We start from the raw sequence: 25,134 nt of genomic DNA, 5'->3' as shown, positions 1-25,134 counted from the left end.
CAGAACATGTGACGTGTTCATTAGCTGCTGGAGGAGACGACTCTACAATCACAGCTGAGTCTCAAACCAGCTTCACTCCTGAAGCGTGAAATTAATGTTTCTGCTCTTTGTTGATAATCCAGTTTGGAGAAAAGCCTCAAACCAAAGTGCTTTTCTTTGACTTTTATACGATTCTCTTCTTCTCTGCTGGAAGCTGAAATATTAGTGTGATTTAAAAACACTGTACAAACACATTTCACCCTTCAATTCAAACAATGGTTTGACTGAACCGATTAATCACATGGAAATATTCTACATTCATCATTGTTTTTAAATATATTCCCCTAAATGAACTGTTGATAAAAAAATTATTTAAACTAATGTTTAATACATCATTATTTGCCTATAATTATATTATATCATCATTTTAACTTTTATCATAATATTCACTTCACCACTATGTTTTTGTCCTCAGTAATATATTTTTTCTTGGCAGGACAGTGACTCACAGTTAAAACTACTTTTTTAATCAAAATGATGAAACTGTTTTACAAACTTAACTCACTCAACATTTTTTATTAAAAACAAGTTACAATAATTCAGTTTGCTTTTCAGTTTTTCATTAATACACTATTCTTGTTCTATATTTTGTTTCTGCTCTGCAGATCACATCATGAGGTCGTGTTGTGTCGTCATAGTGATGATGTGATGTGGTGCAACAGTGTGTGATGGAGCGTCACTCTCAGGTTCACACCTGGTAACAATGATCACGTGACCTGGGGGCTGTGGTGAAGATCAAAATGGTTTCAGGATTCAGGAGGCGGTGCTGCCTGTGGCCACATGAGAGCTTTTACAGTTAACACCCCCCCCCCCCCCACCCCAATCAGACACATAAAAGCGAGTTGTTCTCCAGAAGACGGAGACGTTTACAGTTCCAGACTCGGCGTCTCCGGCCGTTCTTTGATTCGGAGCTCAGAGGAACTAGAGACGCTCATCCTGGATGTCACCGCGGCGTTCTGCAGGACAAGGCATCAAGTCAGGCGTGACGAGGGCTTGGCAGACGCTCCATCCAAACCTCCAAACCGTTAACAGCTAATGGACTTCAGCCTCAGACTGGCCTGCGGTGCGTTCAGGGACCTGTGTCTGCAGGAGCATCTTAAAACGATCCTTCAGATGCATCCAGGAGAAGGAGGAGGTGTCGACCTGGAAAACGAGCGAGCGAGCGTTAAAGGAGAACTCTGAGATGTCGGAGAATCAGCTGTGATCAACACGGTCCGGTCCTGGATCTGGTTCTGGAACTTTACAGAACTCTGTTTAGTTTTCATCATGAAATCATCGACTCATTAAAAACTAAACCTGTTTTGTTGACATTAACCTGTCAATCATCTGATGACATCATCAACCTGTCAATCATCAAAGTTTTAATCAAAAAACAAAAGGTTAATTTTATATTTCTTCAGAATAAAAGTCTTGGATGACGTTGATTTATCATTAGAAAATAAAAAGGACTCTTATGAAACGTGTTGTTAATTACAGTCCGTAGGTTACCTTGACGACATGTCTGCGGGCGAGGTCGGGCCTCCTGCAAAGTTCCTGCAGACGTTTACACAGCTGCTCAGGTGTGGAGTACAGATACTGTGCTACATGACAAACAGAAGAAGAAGAAGAGGTGAGGGACGTACGAGTGAAGACTCAGACGACAAGAAGACGACAACGTGTCGTTAGTCACCTGGAAATATTTCAGGATACACCAAAGCCTTCGGACACAGAGGAAAACATCCGCAGTGAACAGCTTCTAACCTGACAACATGAAGACATGAGAAAATGGCAACATGAGGACAAGAGAGAAGAGGACAAACGTTTGTTGAGGCTCAATTATTTCAAAATGCTTAAAAACCAAACACTTGAATCATCGCACTCTAAAACTTTCAGACCAGCTGGGATTTGCTGGGTTTTCGTTCCAGAGGATTTTCTTCTTTTTAATGTTTGTTCCCAGAGCTGAATCAACATCGTCCTGAAAGGTGATGGGAGATCATGTCTCACACGATGAAATCCTCAGAGAGACAGAGACAGACAGAGAGACAGACAGAGAGAGAGAGAGACAGACATACAGAAATTCAGACAGAGAGAGAGAGAGACCCAGAGAGACAGACAGAAACAGACAGAAACAGACAGAGACAGACAGACAGACAGACAGAGAGACAGAGAGACAGACAGAAACAGACAGACAGACAGACAGAGAGAGACAGAGAGACAGACAGAAACAGACAGAGAGAGAGAGAGACAGAGACAGATGACGTCATATCTTCATGTTTGTGATGAAACTGAGTTTTTCTCATCAACAGAATTTGAACTGTTGAAATCTGTTTTATTAAAGAAGCTTCAGTGAATCAAAGTTCACACATGAATCAGGTGAAGATCACACGCTCACATCAGAGCCCTTTGATTGGCCGAGCTTCAGAGAGCACAGCATCTGGTTGGTTGTTCAGCCTGAAGCTCAGATCCACCTGATGGAGACATGAGAGTCCACCAGGTGACTGAAGTCTGAGCTGCAGGCCAATCACACACCAGCACACACACCGACCGCACGCCAGCTAACCCGTGAAACAGGATCAATGTGAGTAATGTGATTGATTATAGTGATTGATTACTTTGACGGACAGAACGTGTGTGTATGAATGAAACTCACATGGCGACGCCGAAGAACTCATGTTTGGCGGTGGAGACAACCACGTCTGCCTCGCACAGAACTCTGAGGTAATCTAACTTCCTGTTCTGAAAACCCCACGAGACGACGTGAGAGTCGAGCTGACGGCGAGCCTCAGAGAAGATGGCTGTGGGGGTGAAGAAGAGATAAAGAGAGAAGAAGAAATAAAAACTCTTTTTAAATCAGATATTGATGAGAGTGGACGTTTATGATCGGAGCTCAGACTCAGGTGAACTGAATCGATACTGTGTGACCTCATTACTGAAATCAAAGTGGATGAAGATTGTCCTAATGTGATTGCCTTCCTGCGCTCGTTAAGCTGATTTACGATCAATGTGTTTGTGCTGCAGTAAAACTTTACGTTTCATTTCTCTAAAACACGCATCGTCATTATCGCATCATCAGCTGATGATACACTGTCGTAAGGATGACGCAGTGCCGACCTCTGACCTCTGCAGCGTCCAATCACACACACACAGTTTTAAAGGACAGAAAAGTCAGAGCTGTAACGCTGCTCACTGAACTGTCCATGGTCAAATACCTCACATCTTAAAGACTTTAGACACCCACACCTGTGTGTGTGTGTGAGATTGAGAGACTCTGTGTGTGTGTGTGTGTTTGTGTGTGTGTGTGTTTGTGCATGTACCTGGGATGTCAGTGAATGTCTCTCCGAGCACCGACAGCTTGAAGTTCAGTTGTTTCTCTTTCAGTCTCATGAGTGTTGAGAAGAACAGCTCTGGGTTTTTATCATGTTCCCTTCAAAACACACAATTCATTTTAAGTACATTAGAAATTAGGCGTCATCTAAATAAGTTAACTAATAAGTTAGTACAGTGTGTGTGTGTCTGCGTGTTAGTACAGTGTGTGTGCGTGTTAGTACAGTGTGTGTGTGTGTTAGCACAGTGTGTTTTGTTTAAGGATGCTGTGATCGATCTACCACTGATCGGTATCGGCCGATATTCCCTCTGATCAGTTTGATGGGTGAACTCTAAACGCAGATCAGAGGATCAGATGAGACAAAACAAACAACTGTCACTCAGAGAGCAACTCTCAACAGAGATGAGAAGGGATTGAGATGGTCACTCATCATTTCTTTCAGTAAGTACTTTTTATTCTAACTTAGGTAGTTATTGGGTTTTTTCCCCAGAGCTGATGGTGGAAATAGCCAACGAGTGAGACATCTTGTTTCTCTTCTCTGTGGAGAGTAGCACATGAGCAGTATTGATGAAACATGACAGCGACTGCATCGTGAGCTTCGTTGCTCTGGAAGTTTTACCTCAGTTTTACCTGGTGTCTCCGGTTTGTGCTCAAGTTTAAGCAGCAGATGTTTGTGTTCTGCAATATCACCAGACTATTATTTGAAATTTGTTGAGTCAAGAGAAACTTTATAAACTTTTTAAAAACGCTGTCTACAACTAATTCTTATTTTTCCGAGCCTTCTTGTAAACTCAGCAAACGTTATGCATGAAGTTATTTCTTTCTTTGTGTAAATAACGTTTCTGTGCGTTTGTCCCAGTGTGTTGTCGTGTTGTGGTCGGTTAAAACACAACGTGTTTCCTCTTTTCTTTTTTTAAAACAAATTTCATTTTTGCAAACTGGCTGATGTAGCAGGGGAATCTATCACGTGTCTGATCGGGTTGTAGCTCCTCCAGGAAGACACCTCCATACGTGCGGTCACAAGAAGGTTTGTGTCTCCCAGCACAATCTCAAGAGCCCGAGGAGACACCAGGAGCCTGGCAGTTACACAAGGAGAGATGGACAGGGTCGTAGAAGGGGATCAACCTAGCAGCAGGACCAGTATCTGCTCCTTTGTGCGAGGAGGAACAGGAGGAGCACTACCAGAGCTCTACAAAATGACCTCCAGCAGTCTACAGGTGTGCATGCTTCTGACCAAACTGTCAGAAACAGACTCCATGAGGAGGCATGAGGGCCCGACGAGGGCTCCTCCTGGTGCAGTGGGCTCCTCCTGGTGCAGTGGGCTCCTCCTGGTGCAGTGGGCTCCTCCTGGTAACAGTGGGCCCTGGGCTCCTCCTGGTGCAGTGGGCTCCTCCTGGTGCAGTGGGCTCCTCCTGGTGCAGTGGGCTCCTCCTGGTGCAGGACAATGCCTCATGTGGCCAGAGTGTGTCGGCAGTTCCTTGATGATGAAGGTCCTCTCGTTCCCCTGACCTAAATCCAATTGAGCCCCTATGGGACATTATGTATCGGTGCGTGTGTCTTTTACTGAAAAAGACAGTAGGATTCAGGTCGTGTTTACTTACATATAGAGCGGGTAAGAGAAATCCGATCACAAGTGGTCACTCACCCAAGACACATGTTAATCAGGCGCAAACGGGGCAATAGACACTAGAGCGGTATCGGCTGATACTACTTCCAGCGACTGGTGATCAGCCCCAACAATCCTGATCGGAAAACCCTAGTTTTGTTTTACTTTTTTGCCGTGGTATATAATTGTGTATTGAGAATCGTGGAAATTTCATGGTATCTGTATTGACTACTAAATTTGTTGTATTGTGACATCGCTAGTTAAAATAACGATGTGAAGAATGTTCGCCAACTTCAGAGGAACCATGACAATGAAAGGAGTCGATTAGATCCCATACACAAGGACTGATCAATAATCTGAATCAATCTTTGGCAGGATTGATTCTTTTCATTTTGAGGATAAGTTTTGGCAACATTTTAGAAAAATGTGAAAAAACGTTTTTTCTGATTCAACAACTTTGTAAAAACACTTTATTGTATTTTAGATTTTAAACAATCAAACACAGACACCGGTCATGTGACATTGGTGTCATGACCTCCAGTGGATTCAGACGTCAGAGACGTGGTTGTGAACGTCGCCCGGTGGTACGAGACGCGGGAGTCGTCGTGGTGACTGGACTGCGACGTGGTCGGTGCAGTGAAATAATAAATTAATCTGTTGGATGTTTCTTCGTCACCACCTGCTGTTTCTCTTTCAATCAGAGTCTGAATCCTGATCAACGTAAATCTCACACAGATTTAACCCCCCCCCCCCTCCCCCCTCCCGCAGTGCAGCGTCTTCACCTGGAACAGCTGTTCACCCCCCACACGCCCCCGCAGCAGCAGCAATAAGACGGAGCTGTAATCTGAGGATCCAGGCCACACACAGATTAAACATAAAAACAGATGAGATGAGCGAAGCTTCAATCTGAGAGATTAACTGAAATCCTCCATCCGACCAGAATAAAAGCAGCGTGCTCGCCGGCCGCAGATATAATCCATCTGTGTGTTTTGCTCAGTTGAGAGCAGATTACACGACGCTGCTTTGTCACTGATACAAGAGAAGGTGAAAAACACGAGGAAACGCTCGACTTCATGTCCCATAATCTGATTTAAAAACACGTCCTACTGAAAACTGACTCGTCTTTTCTCTCAAACATCAGCCTGACGTCTGGAGCCTCATTTGTTTTTTATCTTTTATTCAAAAACTTAACTTACATATTTTCATCTTGTCTCTGACTTTATTTTATATTAGACTTTTTATAAACAACTTTATTTTATAAATATAATTCTTTGTTCGTGTCATCAGCTTTACATACATTTTTATAAATGAGGGTTAACCCTAACCCTTAAATAAAATCATTTTATTCATAAGGTTTCTAAGTAACTACGATTTTATCTAAAAATATGATTGGTTCCTCATATTTACATTTTTTTAAACAGAGGTGTTTTTATCTGTCATCATGTCTGAGCAGGTGAAATCTTTTTTTACAAAGTCTGTACAAACCCTAACACACCTGCTGAACGTGAACTCACCATCTGTGAGGCCAGACGATGTGCAGAGGTTTGATCTGGTCTCCAGAGTCCTGGTCTGAAACTGGTTCCAGGTCATGTTCAATTGTGGACGGATGTGGATCCTCAGACCTGTTAGAAAAATAAATCCTAATAAAGATGATTTAACTCAGATAAATATATTTATTATACTGATTATGAGAATCATTAAAACAATAAAACCTCATCCCTACTGAGTTTGATTTCATACAGATTAATTTCACACCAACTAAATTAATATAAATATTTATATCAATCAATTAGAATGAAGTGTTGGAGTTGGAGTGGTAAAATATTACTCATTAATTTTACATCAGGTCAACAGCACATGTCGGGATAATGTAACGGAGCGTCAGAGCTACGGATCGTCGGGGTAATGTAACAGAGTCAGAGTGACTGTGCGATGGAGCGTCGGGGTAATGTAACAGAGCGTCAGAGCTATGGAGCGTCAGGGTAATGTAACAGAGCGTCAGAGCTACGGATCGTCGGGGGAATGTAACAGAGCGTCAGAGTGACGGAGCGATGGAGCGTCGGGGTAATGTAACAGAGTCAGAGTGACGGAGCGATGGAGCGTCGGGGTAATGTAACAGAGTCAGAGTGACTGTGCGATGGAGCGTCGGGGTAATGTAACAGAGCGTCAGAGCTATGGAGCGTCTGGGTAATGTAACGGAGCGTCAGAGTGACGGAGCGTCGGGGTAATGTAACGGAGCGTCGGAGTGATGGAGCGTCGGGGTAATGTAACAGAGCATCAGAGCTACGGAGTGTCGGGGTAATGTAACAGAGCATCAGAGCTACGGAGTGTCGGGGTAATGTAACAGAGCATCAGAGCTACGGAGCGTCGGGGTAATGTAACGGAGCGCCAGAGCTACGGAGTGTCGGGGTAATGTAACAGAGCATCAGAGCTACGGAGTGTCGGGGTAATGTAACAGAGCATCAGAGCTACGGAGTGTCGGGGGAATGTAACAGAGCGTCAGAGTGATGGAGTGACGGAGCGTCGGGGTAACGTAACGGAGCGTCAGGTTGACGGAGCGATGGAGCGTCGGGGTAATGTAACGGAGCGTCAGAGTGACGGAGTGATGGAGCGTCGGGGTAATGTAACGGAGCGCCAGAGCTACGGAGCGTCGTGGGAATGTAACAGAGCGTCAGAGCTACGGAGTGTCGGGGGAATGTAACAGAGCGTCAGAGTGATGGAGTGATGGAGCGTCGGGGTAACGTAACGGAGCGTCAGGTTGACGGAGCGATGGAGCGTCGGGGTAATGTAACGGAGCGTCAGAGTGACGGAGTGATGGAGCGTCGGGGTAATGTAACGGAGCGCCAGAGCTACGGAGCGTCGGGGTAATGTAACAGAGCATCAGAGCTACGGAGTGTCGGGGTAATGTAACAGAGCATCAGAGCTACGGAGTGTCGGGGTAATGTAACAGAGCGTCAGAGTGACTGTGCGATGGAGCATCGGGGTAATGTAACAGAGCGCCAGAGCTACGGAGCGTCGGGGTAATGTAACAGAGCATCAGAGCTACGGAGTGATGGAGCGTCGGGGTAATGTAACAGAGCATCAGAGCTACGGAGTGTCGGGGTAATGTAACAGAGCATCAGAGCTACGGAGTGATGGAGCGTCGGGGTAATGTAACGGAGCGCCAGAGCTACGGAGCGTCGGGGTAATGTAACGGAGCGTCAGAGCTACGGAGCGTCGGGGTAATGTAACGGAGCGCCAGAGCTACGGAGCGTCGGGGTAATGTAACGGAGCGTCAGAGCTACGGATCGTCGGGGGAATGTAACAGAGCGTCAGAGTGACGGAGCGATGGAGCGTCGGGGTAATGTAACAGAGTCAGAGTGACTGTGCGATGGAGCGTCGGGGTAATGTAACAGAGCGTCAGAGCTATGGAGCATCAGGGTAATGTAACGGAGCGTCAGAGTGAAGGATAGATAGAGCGTCTGGGTAATGTAACGGAGCGTCAGAGTGACGGAGCGTCGGGGTAACGTAACGGAGCGTCAGGTTGACGGAGCGATGGAGCGTCGGGGTAATGTAACGGAGCGTCGGAGTGATGGAGCGTCGGGGTAATGTAACATAGCGTCAGAGTGACTGTGCGATGGAGCGTCGGGGGAATGTAACAGAGCGTCAGAGCTGTGGAGCGTCAGGGTAATGTAACGGAGCGTCAGAGTGAAGGATAGATAGAGCGTCTGGGTAATGTAACGGAGCGTCAGAGTGACGGAGCGTCGGGGTAACGTAACGGAGCGTCAGGTTGACGGAGCGATGGAGCGTCGGGGTAATGTAACGGAGCGTCAGAGTGACGGAGTGATGGAGCGTCGGGGTAATGTAACAGAGCATCAGAGCTACGGAGTGTCGGGGTAATGTAACAGAGCGTCAGAGTGACTGTGCGATGGAGCATCGGGGTAATGTAACGGAGCGCCAGAGCTACGGAGCGTCGGGGTAATGTAACAGAGCATCAGAGCTACGGAGTGTCGGGGTAATGTAACAGAGCGTCAGAGTGACTGTGCGATGGAGCATCGGGGTAATGTAACGGAGCGCCAGAGCTACGGAGCGTCGGGGTAATGTAACAGAGCATCAGAGCTACGGAGTGTCGGGGTAATGTAACAGAGCGTCAGAGTGACGGAGTGATGGAGCGTCGGGGTAATGTAACAGAGCATCAGAGCTACGGAGCGTCGGGGTAATGTAACGGAGCATCAGAGTGACGGAGCGATGGAGCGTCAGGGTAATGTAACAGAGCGTCAGAGTGACGGATAGATAGAGCGTCGGGGTAATGTAACGGAGCGTCAGAGTGACAGAGCGTCGGGGTAACGTAACGGAGCGTCAGGGTGACGGAGCAATGGAGCGTCGGCGTAATGTAACAGAGTCAGAGTGACTGTGCGATGGAGCGTCGGGGTAATGTAACGGAGTGCCAGAGCTATGGAGTGCCGGGGTAATGTAACACAGCGTCAGAGTGATGGAGCGTTGGGGTAATGTAACAGAGCGTCAGAGTGACGGAGCGATGGAGCGTCAGGGTAATGTAACGGAGCGCCAGAGCTACGGAGCGTCGGGGTAATGTAACAGAGCGTCAAAGTGACGGAACGTCGGGGTAATGTAACGGAGCGTCAGAGTGACGGAGTGATGGAGCGTCGGGGTAATGTAACGGAGCGTCAGAGTGACGGAGCGTCGGGGTAACGTAACGGAGCGTCAGAGTGACGGAGCAATGGAGCGTCGGGGTAATGTAATGGAGCGTCAGAGCTACGGAGCGTCGGGGTAATGTAACAGAGCGTCAGAGTGACGGAGTGATGGAGCGTCAGGGTAATGTAACAGAGCGTCAGAGTGACGGAGTGATGGAGCGTCGGGGTAATGTAACGGAGCGTCAGAGTGACGGAGCGTCGGGGTAACGTAACGGAGCGTCAGAGTGACGGAGCAATGGAGCGTCGGGGTAACGTAACGGAGCGTCAGGGTAATGTAACAGAGTCAGAGTGACGGAGCAATGGAGCATCGGGGTAATGTAATGGAGCGTCAGAGCTACGGAGCGTCAGAGTGACGGAGCGTCGGGGTAACGTAACGGAGCGTCAGAGTGACGGAGCAATGGAGCGTCGGGGTAACGTAACGGAGCGTCAGGGTAATGTAACAGAGTCAGAGTGACGGAGCAATGGAGCGTCGGGGTAACGTAACGGAGCGTCAGGGTAATGTAACAGAGTCAGAGTGACGGAGCGATGGAGCGTCAGGGTAATGTAACAGAGCGTCAGAGTGACGGATAGATAGAGCGTCTGGGTAATGTAACGGAGCGTCAGAGTGACGGAGCGTCGGGGTAACGTAACGGAGCGTCAGAGTGACAGAGCAATGGAGCGTCGGGGTAATGTAACAGAGCGTCAGAGTGACTGTGCGATGGAGCGTCAAGGTAATGTAACAGAGCGTCAGAGTGACTGTGCGATGGAGTGTCGGGGTAATGTAATGGAGCGTCAGAGTGACGGAGCAATGGAGCGTCGGGGTAACGTAACGGAGCGTCAGGGTAATGTAACAGAGTCAGAGTGACGGAGCAATGGAGCATCGGGGTAATGTAATGGAGCGTCAGAGCTACGGAGCGTCAGAGTGACGGAGCGTCGGGGTAACGTAACGGAGCGTCAGAGTGACGGAGCAATGGAGCGTCGGGGTAACGTAACGGAGCGTCAGGGTAATGTAACAGAGTCAGAGTGACGGAGCAATGGAGCATCGGGGTAATGTAATGGAGCGTCAGAGCTACGGAGCGTCAGAGTGACGGAGCGTCGGGGTAACGTAACGGAGCGTCAGAGTGACGGAGCAATGGAGCGTCGGGGTAACGTAACGGAGCGTCAGGGTAATGTAACAGAGTCAGAGTGACGGAGCAATGGAGCGTCGGGGTAACGTAACGGAGCGTCAGGGTAATGTAACAGAGTCAGAGTGACGGAGCGATGGAGCGTCAGGGTAATGTAACAGAGCATCAGAGTGACGGAGCAATGGAGCGTCGGGGTAATGTAACAGAGCATCAGAGTGACGGAGCGATGGAGCGTCAGGGTAATGTAACAGAGCGTCAGAGTGACGGATAGATAGAGCGTCTGGGTAATGTAACGGAGCGTCAGAGCTATGGAGCGTCGGGGTAATGTAACAGAGCATCAGAGTGACTGTGCGATGGAGCGTCAAGGTAATGTAACAGAGCGTCAGAGTGACTGTGCGATGGAGTGTCGGGGTAATGTAACAGAGCGTCAGAGTGACTGTGCGATGGAGCGTCGAGGTAATGTAACAGAGCGTCAGAGTGACTGTGCGATGGAGTGTCGGGGTAATGTAACAGAGCGTCAGAGTGACTGTGCGATGGAGTGTCGGGGTAATGTAATGGAGCGTCAGAGCTATGGAGCGTCGGGGTAACGTAACGGAGCGTCAGAGTGACGGAGCAATGGAGCGTCGGGTTAATGTAACAGAGCGTCAGAGTGACTGTGCGATGGAGTGTCGGGGTAATGTAACAGAGCATCAGAGTGACTGTGCGATGGAGCGTCGGGGTAATGTAACAGAGCGTCAGAGTGACTGTGCGATGGAGCGTCGGGGTAATGTAACAGAGCATCAGAGTGACTGTGCGATGGAGCGTCGGGGTAATGTAACAGAGCATCAGAGTGACTGTGCGATGGAGTGTCGGGGTAATGTAACAGAGCATCAGAGTGACTGTGCGATGGAGCGTCGGGGTAATGTAACAGAGCGTCAGAGTGACTGTGCGATGGAGCGTCGGGGTAATGTAACAGAGCATCAGAGTGACTGTGCGATGGAGCGTCGGGGTAATGTAACAGAGCATCAGAGTGACTGTGCGATGGAGCGTCGGGGTAATGTAACAGAGCGTCAGAGTGACGGAGCGATGGAGTGTCGGGGTAATGTAACGGAGCGTCAGGTGTGTTTACCTGTGAGTGTGAGGCTCATCACTGATCTGCTGCTGACGGACCAGTTTGTGTTTGGGCATCAGCCTAAAACACAAAAAGAAAAAAACACCTGTTTGCACATCAGTGGTTCATAACAACTGAAACACAAACACAGCAGCTTCCAGAGATGCTGAGCGCCGTGGACAAAAAGGAGGAAAGGAGGTGGACGGACGGACAGTTGGACAGAGTGGTTTGGTCGCTGCCTCTGCGAAAACATGATTCAATAATCCATTTTAGAAATGAGATGTTTGACCAGAGGCATAAAAACATGACTGTGTCCATGTGTGTGTGTGTGTGTGTGTGTGTGTGTGTGGGGGGAGATCAATTATGTTATTGATAAATCAACAGTGATCTGTGTGATGACCTCACCTCTGAGTCTGATGAAAGATGGTCAAAAATCATTTCACTTTATTTACTTTATTAGAAACAGAGTCTGAGAGACACAGCTCCACTCAACGCTATACACACATTCTGTCAGAGGAACCACAACCAGGACCTGAACCCAGCCTTGAACAGCTTCACTGGTTCTTTAAAGAAATTCATCATTGAAGAGAACAAACGGAAAAGAGAAAAACAAAACAAGACAGGTTTGAAAGGTTCCTCAGACCAAGAGGAGTTCTGGGTCTGGATCAAACTGAACCTGGTTCTGTTGGTTTGCAGTGAAAACACTTTGTTGGATAGTTTGGACTTTTGGACCAATCACAGGAAGTAGAGACAGAATTAAACAGTAGAAGAAGAAGAAGCAGAAGAAGCTGCAGTCTTCACCTCCGGTGATACTGTATAATGTTTGAACCACGAGGACGTTCATTTGGTGCATTTGAACTAGTGTGGAGTACTGTAGTACTGTGGAGTACTGCGCCTAAAGGTGTGTGTGTGTGTGTGTGTGTGTGTGTGTGTGTGTGTGTGTGTGTGTGTGTGTGTGTGTGTGTGTGTGTGTGTGTGTGTGTGTGTGAAGGAAGTGGTTAAAAACACTTAAAGAAGTTGAAGTGTGTGTCAGGTCGAGCTCTGGGTCCCGGGGGCCTGAAGCTGACCTGGTATCAGTCGGGTCTGACTGGACGTTTCACAGCTCAGAGACTCCTGTCACTTTTAAACCATCCAATCAGCAGGAAGCTGTGGTCAGAGGCTCGGAGGGGCGGTTCAGTGTGGCCGACTGGACAAGGCTCTGCAGGTCATTACATTACATTAAGATCCACATTAGATCCTGATGAGACGAGTCGACGGTCACAACCAATCACTGCCAGAAAACACGGACGGTCAGATGACCTGAGGGCCGTCCTGACCGAGATACAGTCAAACCGTCGTCATGCCGTCGGTCTACAGAGCGTTTACAGCTCAGCATGAAACAACAGAAAGTTCATATGGAGGAAAAACTGTGACATGAAGAAAGAATCAGCTGATCAGTCAAACACAGACCACAACTGATCACCAAGCAGAAACCAGATCCTGAAACCAGATCTTGATGACAGCAGACTCCATGTGTGTTTGTAGTTACTGTGATCACAACTAATGAGTTAAAGTTCCCACACACACACACACACACACAAAGTTATTACAATGAAATCTGCTGTTAATGTTCACTGTGTGTGAATGTGTGTGCTTGTTTATTAAAAATCCTCCCTAATTACAAAATGTATCCAACACTTAGAAGTAGTTCTGGACAAAACATTTGTATGGTAACATTTTTGATTCGTTAGTTGGTAGAAAGTTCGAAGAGGCAGCAGTGACGTTCCCAAATTAAATTTAAAGAACAGTTTTTTGTCTCGTCTGAAGAACTAAGAGAAACTCTTGAATTGACTTTACAGTAAAATGAAACACCAGCTCTGATTGGTCAAACAGTGAAAAGCATCTTGTCACGATTACAGACTTTTATTCTAACAGAGCAAGTCGAACTTGACATCATCCACCTGTTTTCAAAGAGAGACTCTGAGAAGCTCTGTTAAATCTGAAACAGCCGAACAACAGATGAGATCCACAGAACAGAACAGACTGTGGTGTCATGTAAACCCAACAAGAGCAGAACCATCATCATCAGACTGGTTTAAAACAAAGGTTTTATTGGATTCACAGTTTCACACCTGACGGCCAGCAGAACCCCACAGCTGCACAAAGACAAAGAAGAAGAAAAGACTGGAGTCTGTCCAGAATCAGACACCTGCTGATCACGTGGTGTCCACATTAATCTGGTTTCAGCCGGGGACAAGTGGACGTCCTGCTGCTCAGCTGTGATGGATGTGATGTCTTTGTGTCCCGCTGCAGGTTTCTGCCCGCTCAGGTCAATCACTATTAAATTACAAAAGTCCTCTACTCAAAGGCCGATTGATAGATGGATACGACAAACAGCGACCACAAAGACGCCTCAGACTCACCACAAAAGAAACCGTTTCTTTTCTTCTTTTAGAACACAGGAGAATGTTTTAACCCTGAATCACTTCACTGACACAAACTGATCTGAAAAATAAATGTTGGTTTGAGCCCAAGAATAATTTCTGTTTAAAACTAGAAAACAAAGCGTGATTATCCTGTCTCAGAAGGAAGCTGAGAAACTCGTCCATTTGTTCCCTCTAGACTGGATCAGTGTGACTCTTTATTATCAGGACGTCCCAGTAAGTCTGTGAAAAGCCTCCAGTTGGTCCAAGATGCTGCAGCACGAGTGCTGACAGGAACTAGGAGAGATCATATTACTGCTCTCAGCTTCTCTGCACTGGCACCTTGTCAAACTCTGAATATCAAGATCCTGCTCCTCACATATAAAGTCCTTAACAATCAAACCCTTCATATATCAAAGAGCTCATAACACTGTATTATCCAAATAGATCACTGCACTCCCAAAACACAGGTTCTCTTGTGGTTCCAGAGTCTGTAAGAGCAGAACAGGAGGTAGAACCTTCAGCTACCAGGCTCCTCTCCTGTGGAACCAGCTCCCACTCTGGCTTCTACAGTCAGACACCATCTCTACATTCAAGGTTAAACTTAAAAAGTTCCTCTTTGATAAAGCCTATAGTTCTGGATCAGGTCCTGAACCATCCCTTAGTTATGCTGCTATAGGTCTAGACTGATGGAGAACTCCCATCATGCACCGTCCTGGGAGAGGGATCCTCACATGTGTCTCTCTGAGGTTTCTACGTTCTTTTTATCCTGTTAAAAGGTTGTTTTTTGTTTTTCCTGACTCTTGTTGAGGGTTAAGAACAGAGGATGTCTCACCTTGTTAAATCCCTATGAGACAAATTGTGATTTGTGAATATGGGCTATACAAATAAAATTTGATTGATTGATGCACTGAGGGAGAACTCCCATCATGCACTGAGCACTTCTCCCCTTCTCTCTGCCCCCCCCACATTAATTTATTGACATGTGTCTTTTTCCTGCCATAGTCTCTCTCTCTCTCTCTCTCTCTCTCTCTCTCTCTCTGCAGGTATCTCCGACTCCAGAGCTGCAGGATAACGACTATTATTATTATCATTACTATTATTAACTATAATACTTATTATTACCTAATTACTATATGAACTGTTGCTGCTATCATTAATAATCAATAACATCTTTACACTGTTATGTTTTCATTATAACTACTCAGAGCTGATACCTGATGCTGCACGAGTGTTCCTGGTCTCATTCACAAACTATAGTAAGTTTTATATTGACATAATATGTATTAAAAATGATGATAGTATTTTCATTATTTATTGAAGGTTGACAACTTGCTACGTTAATTACAGATGTCGACCCCAAATTTCCCCAAAATATTAACATTTGTTAAACGCAGCAATGTGGCAACAGTGGATGTTATCATTTGTTATCTATGGCCAGAGATACTAAGAGTTGTGTTACAGCTTCAGCTGCTTCCTCCATGTTTTACACAACAAATGCTGCGCCTGCATCTTGGAGACCTGCTGACTTTGGTCTATACTCGACAGAATTAAACAAATTATCACGGTGTTTCGGCTACAATATAAAAAAAAGAAAAATAGATAAAAAATAATAAAATAAATAGTGATGTAATTATTTTTACGCTCTCCACTTTAATACACGAAGGCTTGTGTGATGAAAAATGATCGCCTCTACAGTATCCGGGTGGCCCCTCTGGCCCCCTCGTAGCAGAGTCACTGCATTGCAGCGCATTACTCAGTACCAGTCAACAACAGACTCTGATCCTCTGATGTTTTCTAATCACCCACATGTAGAAATGATCTTTACAAAAACCTTCTGAATTCATATTTATGTTCCTGGATAAAAGGGCCGTCATTTCTTCTGCACCAATGAAGTTAAAACACTGCGTTGCGTCATAATCTGTAATAATCGATGATGTCGGATCATGAATCTGGATCGTTCTGGTCACTTTAACACTGATGTCCTGCATGTGCGCATCATATTACATCTCATGTTGTGTAGCAGCGCACAAAATGTTGGACTCTTTTTTCAATGTGTTTAAAGGGGACATAGCATGCCCATTGTACCACAAGTTGATATGGTTCCTTGGGGTCTTAATGAAATGTCTGTAACATACTTTGGTCAAAATACCACAAGGATCATTTCAAACAGCTTTTTCCCCTGTATAAAACAGCCCTCCACAGAGCGACCTGTTTTGAGTGCCTGTTCCTTTAAATGCTAATGAGCCAGCTCCCCCCTCCCCCCTCTCCCCCCATGATTTTAAACGATATAAATTACATATTTTATATGATATAAATGATCAAATATGCATCCCATACTTTGTATTCCCCTTCTGTTGTCCTGGAGTTTTAATTTTCCCAATCACATAATTAAATGTCCCCCTCTGCCCCCCCACTACAAGCACACAAGCAGACAGACAGAGAGAGAAAGAGAGGGGTGGGGGGGGCTATGAAGACCATCATTTACCCCCGAACCCCGACATTCAACGGGTACAACAACAAGCGGAGAAAGCAGAACCGCGGGCTGACCTTATATATACAGTCTATGGGGCTGACCAGCGGAGAAATGCTCGTCCCGTGTGAACAGCCAGGCGGCTGCGCGCTGGAGAACGGCGCTGCGCTGCCTCGCAGCGGCGCTTCCGCGTCCGGTGTAAACCCGGCATAACGAGTGTGGGGGGGGCGGGGGGATGAGGTGGGGGGTGGGCCAAGGCCATGTAGGGAGACTTCCAGTGTATTGTGACGACACAATACACAGGAAGCTCAATCAAGTCACTCAAGCATGACGTTTCTGACTTAGAGGAACCATAACAAAACGCGCGAGTGTTTTTTTTCCAGAGTTTTTGGGTTGGTAGACATGAGCCAGATACCCACATTAACCTGTAGAAGCACTAACCAAGTGGAATTTTCATGTTATGTCCCCTTTAAGTCATCAATCATTAAGCCTCATCAACTCAACAACGAGAGAGAATCAAACAAACACAAAGTAAAGTTCACACATGCACATAACAAACCCACGCTGCTGCACCAGGGCGCCTGTTTTGCTCACTGTGATTGATGCTGGACAGTTTTTACTATGAGCTTTACACTGTGGTAAAGAACCACAGTTTTAATGATAATTTAAATTTCACATGGCAATACTAACCGTCTGGAATTTCACCGTGGTTAATTGTAAAACCGGTAACCATTTCATCTCTTTATGTGAGTAATGCCCAGAGAAAATCTTCAGTTAAAACTATTCACAGAGAAAAACTGTTAATTGTTAATTATTCGTTTGTTAATGTACAACAGGTCAACTGAACATGAAATAATGTGAACTCTACTGTTTCCAGTAACAAAAGCATAAATCTTTAGATGAAGCCTTCTCTTCAAAGAAAACTGAAATAGTTTAGTTTCTTCCAAGTTTTTTTCCTCCATGAATCTGAAGACATCACCCTTCTTCCCCCGCAATGTTTCTGTGAGCGATTTATTTTCAAAGAGTCGGACTCAGTGTTTGGTTGGACGACCGCGGGCGTGAGGGGGATTGTCGGCCATGCATATAATCACTTACTTACACTCTGTGGATCAGACACATTAACATCTGAAAATGAGCCGAGAAACACTGGAGGGAAGAGAAGAGTCATCCTGCAGCTCACTGACATGACCACCACTACATAACAGACACACAACCAACTACACAACAGCACACATACAACCAACACACAACCTGTAACTTCCTAACAACAGACCAGACTTGTCTGTGGTTCAGACTCTAACTCTCCAGATTAAATAATTAACCCTCTAAAACATGACACAAATAAATACGTCACAAACGTCACAGTCTGTCATTGCGACCTCGGCCAGCGGAAGCGAGGATAAGTCTGAATGAGAGTATGTGATGCACAGTCCCCTTTCAAACCAACAGGGGGCAATAAACACAAGAACAACTTGTATTAACATTTTTGTATGTTTATCGTCATCTTTAATGGTGGAAAATAAAGTTTAACATCTATTGCGAAAGCAGCAGCCAGAGGTGGAGCTATAAAACCTGTTAAACATACTTTTCTTTTGAAAAACAGACCGACACGTTTCAAACCGACCAGCCAACGTGTTTAAAACCCACCAACAGATTTCAAACTGGCGTGTCTCTGCTGTTTGAAGTGAAGTCCTCATCAAACCCTGTTGCTGTTGAAGCTGAATGTAACTGGAATAACCTGGGGGGGCTCTCACTGACCTGCTGACGTCAGGAAACTGGAGAGGGAAGCTCAGGACCACACACTTGGGACGGATCAGCTGCTCGAGGTTTGTGGGTCGATGGTCAGGAATCTTTTTCATGAAGGAGGAGATAGACAACAGGAAAGAGTCCATGTTGAAGAACGAGTTGAACACGACGACGTCTGCTACCAGGCTGGAGGACGAAGAGAGAGACAGAGGCAGAGAGAGACAGACAGACAGAGATGGAGAGACAGACGAGAGAGTTAGAGAGACAGGTGAAGACCGAACAGGAAGTCACTCAGATGTGAAGCTTCTTAAATTCATTTAATAGATCAATCGCATTTTCTGGTTCTGTGTGGTTTGTTTTCTTTGATGATGACGTTAAGTTTGACTTTGATCCTGAAATACTTTTGTGGTTAGTTTTGAGCTGATCAGCTGATCGATCAATGTTTCATCTCTGATAGATCCATCAATCATCCACTTTGTGGTCGGACTTTGTCTCTCTGAACTCCATCCAAAGTAGTCTGGCTGTGGTCCAATCAGAGGAGTCGTAATGATCTGTGGTGTTACTTGATGCCACTGTAACATCGTTAGTGGAGACGGAGGACAGAGACTTATTGACGAGCTGCTCTGCCGATCAACAACAATCAGTTTTCAGTTACTGAGCTGCTCTTTACTGCGATACGTCTGATTAATGAACCACTTTAATTACCCACACAGCAGCACGTCAACCCAATTAACCAATCATTTCAGCCCAGGTCATTAACCAATCACATTCAGCCTGACATGCTCATGAAGACAAACGGTGTGAGCTGACGATTAATGACATTCATGATTTTATATCGGTAAACGAATTTATGAGTTAGATATTTTAACAGTGACGTTGTTTAACAACATGTTTCACTTTCAATTTTCTGTTTGTTTCATCAACTTCATGTTTGAGCCAAATGAAACACAAAGTGAACCTAAACAACACAGATGCAGCGGAACCTTCTGTCCGACGGAGGTGGAACCAGCGAACCAGCTGTTTGTCATGTTATTCTTTCACACGCCCTATGTTCAATCACTGTATAAAGACAGAAACACTCCTACCATGACAGAACCTGGTTGTATCCGTACTGGAAGTCTCTCTCCTGGTCTTTGCGGACCGGATAAACCAGCTGGTTCTCATGGAAGTAGAGGATCTTCTTCAGTCGAGCCAGATCAGGTCTGAGAGCCACCAGCTCACACAGGTTCAGAACCGAGCTGCTGAACAGAACCCTGCAGAGACAGACACATTAAGATGTTCAGGTCTAGAACCTGGACTTAGACCGGCTGAGATTCAACCTGGAAGTCCAGAAGACGAGTGACAACACAAAACCAGACAATAACTTTAACTTGAGTTAAAACAACACAGGAAGTTCCCCCTCAGTCAACACAGTAAGTCCTTTCTCAGTCAAGAGACTTGCTATATCGAATCGGACTCCTGATCCACTTCAGTGTCACAGACCTGAAAGAGTGTAGGTCCAGTGTAAGGGCCCGATCACACATACACAAACATATCAGTGGTGAACCTTCACCTTCCGCTTATTTCCAATCTGTGCGAGCAAGTGGTAAATAAAACATTTGCTTCCTGTGGCAAGGCAATCAAGCGTAGCTTCAAATGGAGTTCACCTTTGGAAAACTGTATGTGTGACCTGTCTTACTGCAGGTGCGAGGCTCACCTGTACGTTGGACAGGTGGGGATGGTCTGGCTGAAGTACAGTGCTGCTGTTCTCGCCCTCCAGTGCCACTTCTTGGCGGGGAGTGTGAAGACGCAGCAGTCAATGATATTTTCGTTCAAAAGATCGATCAGCTGTTTGTGAGATCCACCATAGAACGGCTCCACCAGCAGGATGCTGGGAGACGACGAGCTCTGACAGAGATGGGACCCAGGGTTATTGATCATATTGTTCAGGAAAAAGGATGATAGTTGAGATTGATTATTGTAAATATGGGATGTTTAAACATCATCTACAGTGTACAAACATTAACTTTGTTGTAGGAATATTTATCTTTATGTTACTGGTGTGTTACACATACACTGACAGATGATGTTGCCAAAGTAGTATACAAATATAAATGTGACCTGATGGTGGCGCTATATGAAAAGTCTAAGCCGAATCATTACAGCAGATATAAAATCATGATTTAAGTTTGACTGTTTTAATAGTTTTATAGTTAGATTTGTTTCATACGTTTGATTTACGTTACCTGTGAACGTCTCCCTCTACACACACACACAAAAACACACACACACACAAACTGCATGCGTGCATGCATGTGTGGTTCATCACTGATCAATAATTCTCATGTTTTAAGATGTAAAACAATGAAAGATAATAAAGTAAAACAACAGGTCAAGTTCTTTATAAAACTCAGGTCACGACCTCAGCGCCGATGATGACTCCGGTGAACATGCGGCGGCCTGATGGAGACGTTGCAGCCGTAAACTCAGCAGTTAAATGTGAACTATTGTTGAGTGTGAGCACAATGAGGCAGTAATCTGAGCACGTCCTGATGAAGAAGAGCGTCCATTATGATGAGCAGGAGGAAGTGGACGACTTACATTCCCTGAGCTTTCTGTCCTTCCTCTGAATTCCAGCCCGCCTCCATTTAGCTGCCCACAATGAGCGCTAATGCAGCAGCGGCGGCTGCGAGCGGCGCCCACAGACCGCTCAGTCAGTCATATCTGCTGCTGCAGCGCCACACTCATATCAGCAGCAGGAAATGAGCTGACGACAGATAACAGCCTGTGGTTCAGCAGAGGTCACAAATAAAAATCTGATTGGAAACAGAGACTTAATGTCGGCCATTGTGCTGAAAGAGTTCCATCTATTTCCTGAATGATGTCAAAATAATTGAAAATGTGGACGAGTTGATTAACTCGTGACCTTTCTGGTTAAAAAAAGGAGAAACTGTTTCAGTGTTTCTAAGAGAAAGAAAAATAACAGATGATATTTTATCTATTTACAAAACATATATAGATTTTCATTCATTTATTTAAAAAACATACATTTTAATCTATTGTATAAAATATATAAATTTGTATTATTTATATAAAATATAAACATTTTATTTCTGTCTCTTTAATATCTGACCCTCACACTTATGTCACGACCCTTCAGGAGGTCCTGGGCCACAGGTTGAGAACCACCAGTCAATGATAATGTATTAATCCGTATAATTAATTATTATAACAATCAATTTTTTTTTCAAGTTTTATCAATAACATTTTGCCAGGAACCTTTATCTAATTATTATTAGTATTAGTCTGAGTCCACCTGAGACAGAGTCCACCTGAGACAGAGTCCACATGAGTCAGAGTCAAGAGACAAAGTCTTAGTCCACCTGAGACAGAGTCCACCTGAGTCAGAGTCCAACTGAGACAGAGTCAAGAGACAAAGTCTGATTCCACCTGAGACAGAGTTCACCTGAGACAGAGTCCACCTGAGTCCGAGTCCACCTGAGACAGAGTCCACCTGAGACAATGTCTGAGTCCACCTGAGACAGAGTCCACCTGAGACAGAGTCCACCTGAGTCAGAGTCCAACTGAGACAGAGTCCACCTGAGTCAGAGTCCAACTGAGACAGAGTCCACCTGAGACAGAGTCCACCTGAGACAATGTCTGATTCCACCTGAGACAGAGTCCACCTGAGACAGAGTCCAGAGACAAAGTCTGAGTCCACCTGAGTCTGAGTCCACCTGAGACAGAGTCCACCTGAGTCAGAGTCCACCTGAGACAGAGTCAAGAGACAAAGTCTGATTCCACCTGAGACAGAGTCCACCTGAGACAGAGTCCACCTGAGACAATGTCTGATTCCACCTGAGACAGAGTCCACCTGAGACAGAGTCCACCTGAGTCAGAGTCAAGAGACAAAGTCTGAGTCCACCTGAGACAGAGTCCAGAGAGAAGTCTGGGTTCACCTGAGTCATAGTCCAGAGACAAAGTTTGAGTCCGCCTGAGTCATAGTCCAGAGACAAAGTCTGGGTTCACCTGAGTCCGAGTCTACCTGAGACAGAGTCCAGAGACAATGTCTGATTCCACCTGAGACAGAGTCCAGAGACAAAGTCTGGGTTCACCTGAGTCCGAGTCCACCTGAGTCATAGTCCAGAGACAAAGTCTGAGTCCACCTGAGTCATAGTCCAGAGACAAATTCTGGGTTCACCTGAGTCCGAGTCCACCTGAGACAGTCCAGAGACAATGTCTGATTCCACCTGAGTCCGAGTCCACCTGAGTCATAGTCAAGAGACAAAGTCTGAGTCCACCTGAGACAGAGTCCAGAGACAAAGTCTGGGTCCACCTGAGAGTAAGGTGGCTGGATTTACTTATTGATACAGGTTTTCTTTATGATGTGAATATTGTGATGAAACAAGCTGTGTGGAGACGTCTCATCATTTTAATCTTAAAACAGAATAACCTGCAGGTTAATACGAAGTTATTAGTGGTTCTGAATGTCAATGGTTGAATCATTTAAATGTTTAGTGTGTAAACGTTTCTCTGAACGGACAAGCTAACTTTCTGTGTGTCAGTTCAGTTAGCTGTTAGCTCAGTTAGCTGTTAGCTCTGTAGCCAAACAAACTGAGGAGAAGCTAACAGTCCTGCTGTCTGTTAGCTCAGTTAGCTGTTAGCTCAGTTAGCTGTTAGCTCTGTAGCCAAACAAACTGAGGAGAAGCTAACAGTCCTGCTGTCTGTTAGCTCAGTTAGCTGTTAGCTCAGTTTGCTGTTAGCTCTGTTTACCATTAGCTAACAGCTGACTAGCGCTCCTCCCCCGCCGGTAATGGCCTCCCGGACTAACGGAGCACCGTCTGGTGTGTTCCCGGCGTAGACCCGATGACGGAGCCCTCACCGGGACACAGACAGCGGGCACATCTCACTCATATTGACGGAAAAGTGACCCGCTGCACTCACCTCTGACTGCATGAGTCCAGCTCGCAGGACACGTACGGTGCTACACGTCATCACGTAGTTTCAAACCCGGGTGATGGAAGACGTTTTGTCCCCGCCCCCTGCTCTGTGTCAACAGTGTACTGTTGGAGCAAACATTAACCCGACACTAACCCGACACTTACCCGACACTAACCAGAAACTAACCAGAAACGAACCCGACACTAACCCGACACAAACCCGACACAATCCCGACACTAACCGGAAACTAACCGGAAACTAACCCGACACTAACCCGACACTAACCCGACACAATCCCGACACTAACCAGACACTAACCGGACACTAACCAGAAACTAACCAGAAACTAACCAGAAACTAACCCGACACTAACCCGACACTTACCCGACACTAACCAGACACTAACCAGAAACTAACCCGACACTAACCCGACACTTACCCGACACTAACCAGAAACTAACCAGAAACTAACCAGAAACTAACCCGACACTAACCCGACACAATCCCGACACTAACCGGAAACTAACCGGAAACTAACCCGACACTAACCCGACACTAACCCGACACAATCCCGACACTAACCGGAAACTAACCGGAAACTAACCCGACACTAACCCGACACAATCCCGACACTAACCGGAAACTAACCGGAAACTAACCCGACACTAACCCGACACAATCCCGACACTAACCAGACACTAACCGGACACTAACCAGAAACTAACCCGACACAATCCCGACACTATCCCGACACTAACCAGACACTTACCCGACACTAACCAGTAACTAACCCGACACTATCCCGACACTAACCCGACACTAACCCGACACTAACCAGAAACTAACCCGAAACTAACCCGACACTATCCCGACACTAACCCGACACTAACCCGACACTAAACAGACACTAACCCGACACTAACCAGAAACTAACCCGAAACTAACCCGACACTATCCCGACACTAACCAGACACTTACCCGACACTAACCAGAAACTAACCCGACACTATCCCGACACTAACCCGACACTAACCCGACACAATCCCGACACTAACCGGAAACTAACCCGACACTAACCCGACACTAACCCGACACAATCCCGACACTAACCAGACACTAACCGGACACTAACCAGAAACTAACCCGACACAATCCCGACACTAACCGGACACTAACCAGAAACTAACCCGACACTATCCCGACACTTATCCGACACCAACCCGACACTAACCAGAAACTAACCAGAAACTAACCCGACACTATCCCGACACTAACCAGACACTTACCCGACACTAACCAGAAACTAACCCGAAACTAACCCGACACTATCCCGACACTAACCAGAAACTAACCCGAAACTTACCCGACACTTACCAAAAACTAACCCGACACTATCCCGACACTAACCCGACACTATCCCGACACTAACCAGACACTTACCCGACACTAACCAGAAACTAACCCGAAACTAACCCGACACTATCCCGACACTAACCAGACACTAACCCGACACTTACCAAAAACGAACCCGACACTAACCAAAAACTAACCAGAAACTAACCCGAAACTAACCCGACACTATCCCGACACTAACCAGACACTAACCAGACACTAACCCGACACTAACCAGAAACTAACCCGAAACTAACCCGAAACTAACCCGACACTAACCAGACACTAACCAGACACTAACCAGAAACTAACCAGAAACTAACCCGACACTATCCCGACACTAACCAGACACTAACCCGACACTTACC

General features: G+C 46.0%; 1 protein-coding gene and 1 long non-coding RNA gene across 6 annotated transcripts; both read right to left on the bottom strand.

The window, feature by feature from the left end:
- Nucleotides 1–535: 535 nt before the first annotated feature.
- gtdc1 (glycosyltransferase-like domain containing 1) lies at nucleotides 536–23,518 on the bottom strand. Of its 5 annotated transcripts, none has more exons than XM_034573771.1 (12): nucleotides 23,378–23,518; nucleotides 20,151–20,341; nucleotides 19,540–19,707; nucleotides 18,467–18,640; nucleotides 11,852–11,914; nucleotides 6,464–6,571; nucleotides 3,333–3,442; nucleotides 2,669–2,813; nucleotides 1,709–1,779; nucleotides 1,517–1,619; nucleotides 1,073–1,183; nucleotides 536–878 (listed from the first exon to the last, which is right to left on the bottom strand). In XM_034573771.1, coding segments are annotated over exons 1-12 (1,296 nt in total). In that variant the 5' UTR covers nucleotides 23,429–23,518; the 3' UTR covers nucleotides 536–877. The 5 variants fall into 5 exon arrangements, 3 of the variants coding, with proteins under 3 accessions (XP_034429662.1, XP_034429664.1, XP_034429665.1); XM_034573773.1 differs by having other exon boundaries at nucleotides 536–999; nucleotides 1,044–1,182; nucleotides 1,528–1,619; XM_034573774.1 differs by having other exon boundaries at nucleotides 1,073–1,182; nucleotides 1,528–1,619.
- LOC117754684 lies at nucleotides 22,118–23,100 on the bottom strand. The gene is made up of 3 exons (XR_004612481.1): nucleotides 22,700–23,100; nucleotides 22,324–22,599; nucleotides 22,118–22,154 (listed from the first exon to the last, which is right to left on the bottom strand). It is a non-coding gene; the product is annotated as an uncharacterized LOC117754684 (long non-coding RNA).
- Nucleotides 23,519–25,134: the final 1,616 nt, after the last annotated feature.

This window comes from Hippoglossus hippoglossus, chromosome 21 (assembly GCF_009819705.1).
Source record: "Hippoglossus hippoglossus isolate fHipHip1 chromosome 21, fHipHip1.pri, whole genome shotgun sequence".
Classification (NCBI taxonomy): Eukaryota; Metazoa; Chordata; class Actinopteri; order Pleuronectiformes; family Pleuronectidae; genus Hippoglossus; species Hippoglossus hippoglossus.
Note: the sequence above shows the minus strand (reverse complement) of the source record. Positions and strands in the feature narration are given on the sequence as shown.

Bases quoted from the DNA above. Each gene is read 5' to 3' on its own strand.
- gtdc1 (XM_034573771.1), bottom strand. From the start codon at position 23,428: ATGACGTGTAGCACCGTACGTGTCCTGCGAGCTGGACTCATGCAGTCA. The intron at 20,342-23,377 runs GTGAGTGCAGCG...CATCTCTGTCAG, and splicing joins CTGGACTCATGCAGTCAGAG to AGCTCGTCGTCTCCCAGCAT. The intron at 19,708-20,150 runs GTGAGCCTCGCA...CTGTCTCTGCAG, and splicing joins CCCACCTGTCCAACGTACAG to GGTTCTGTTCAGCAGCTCGG.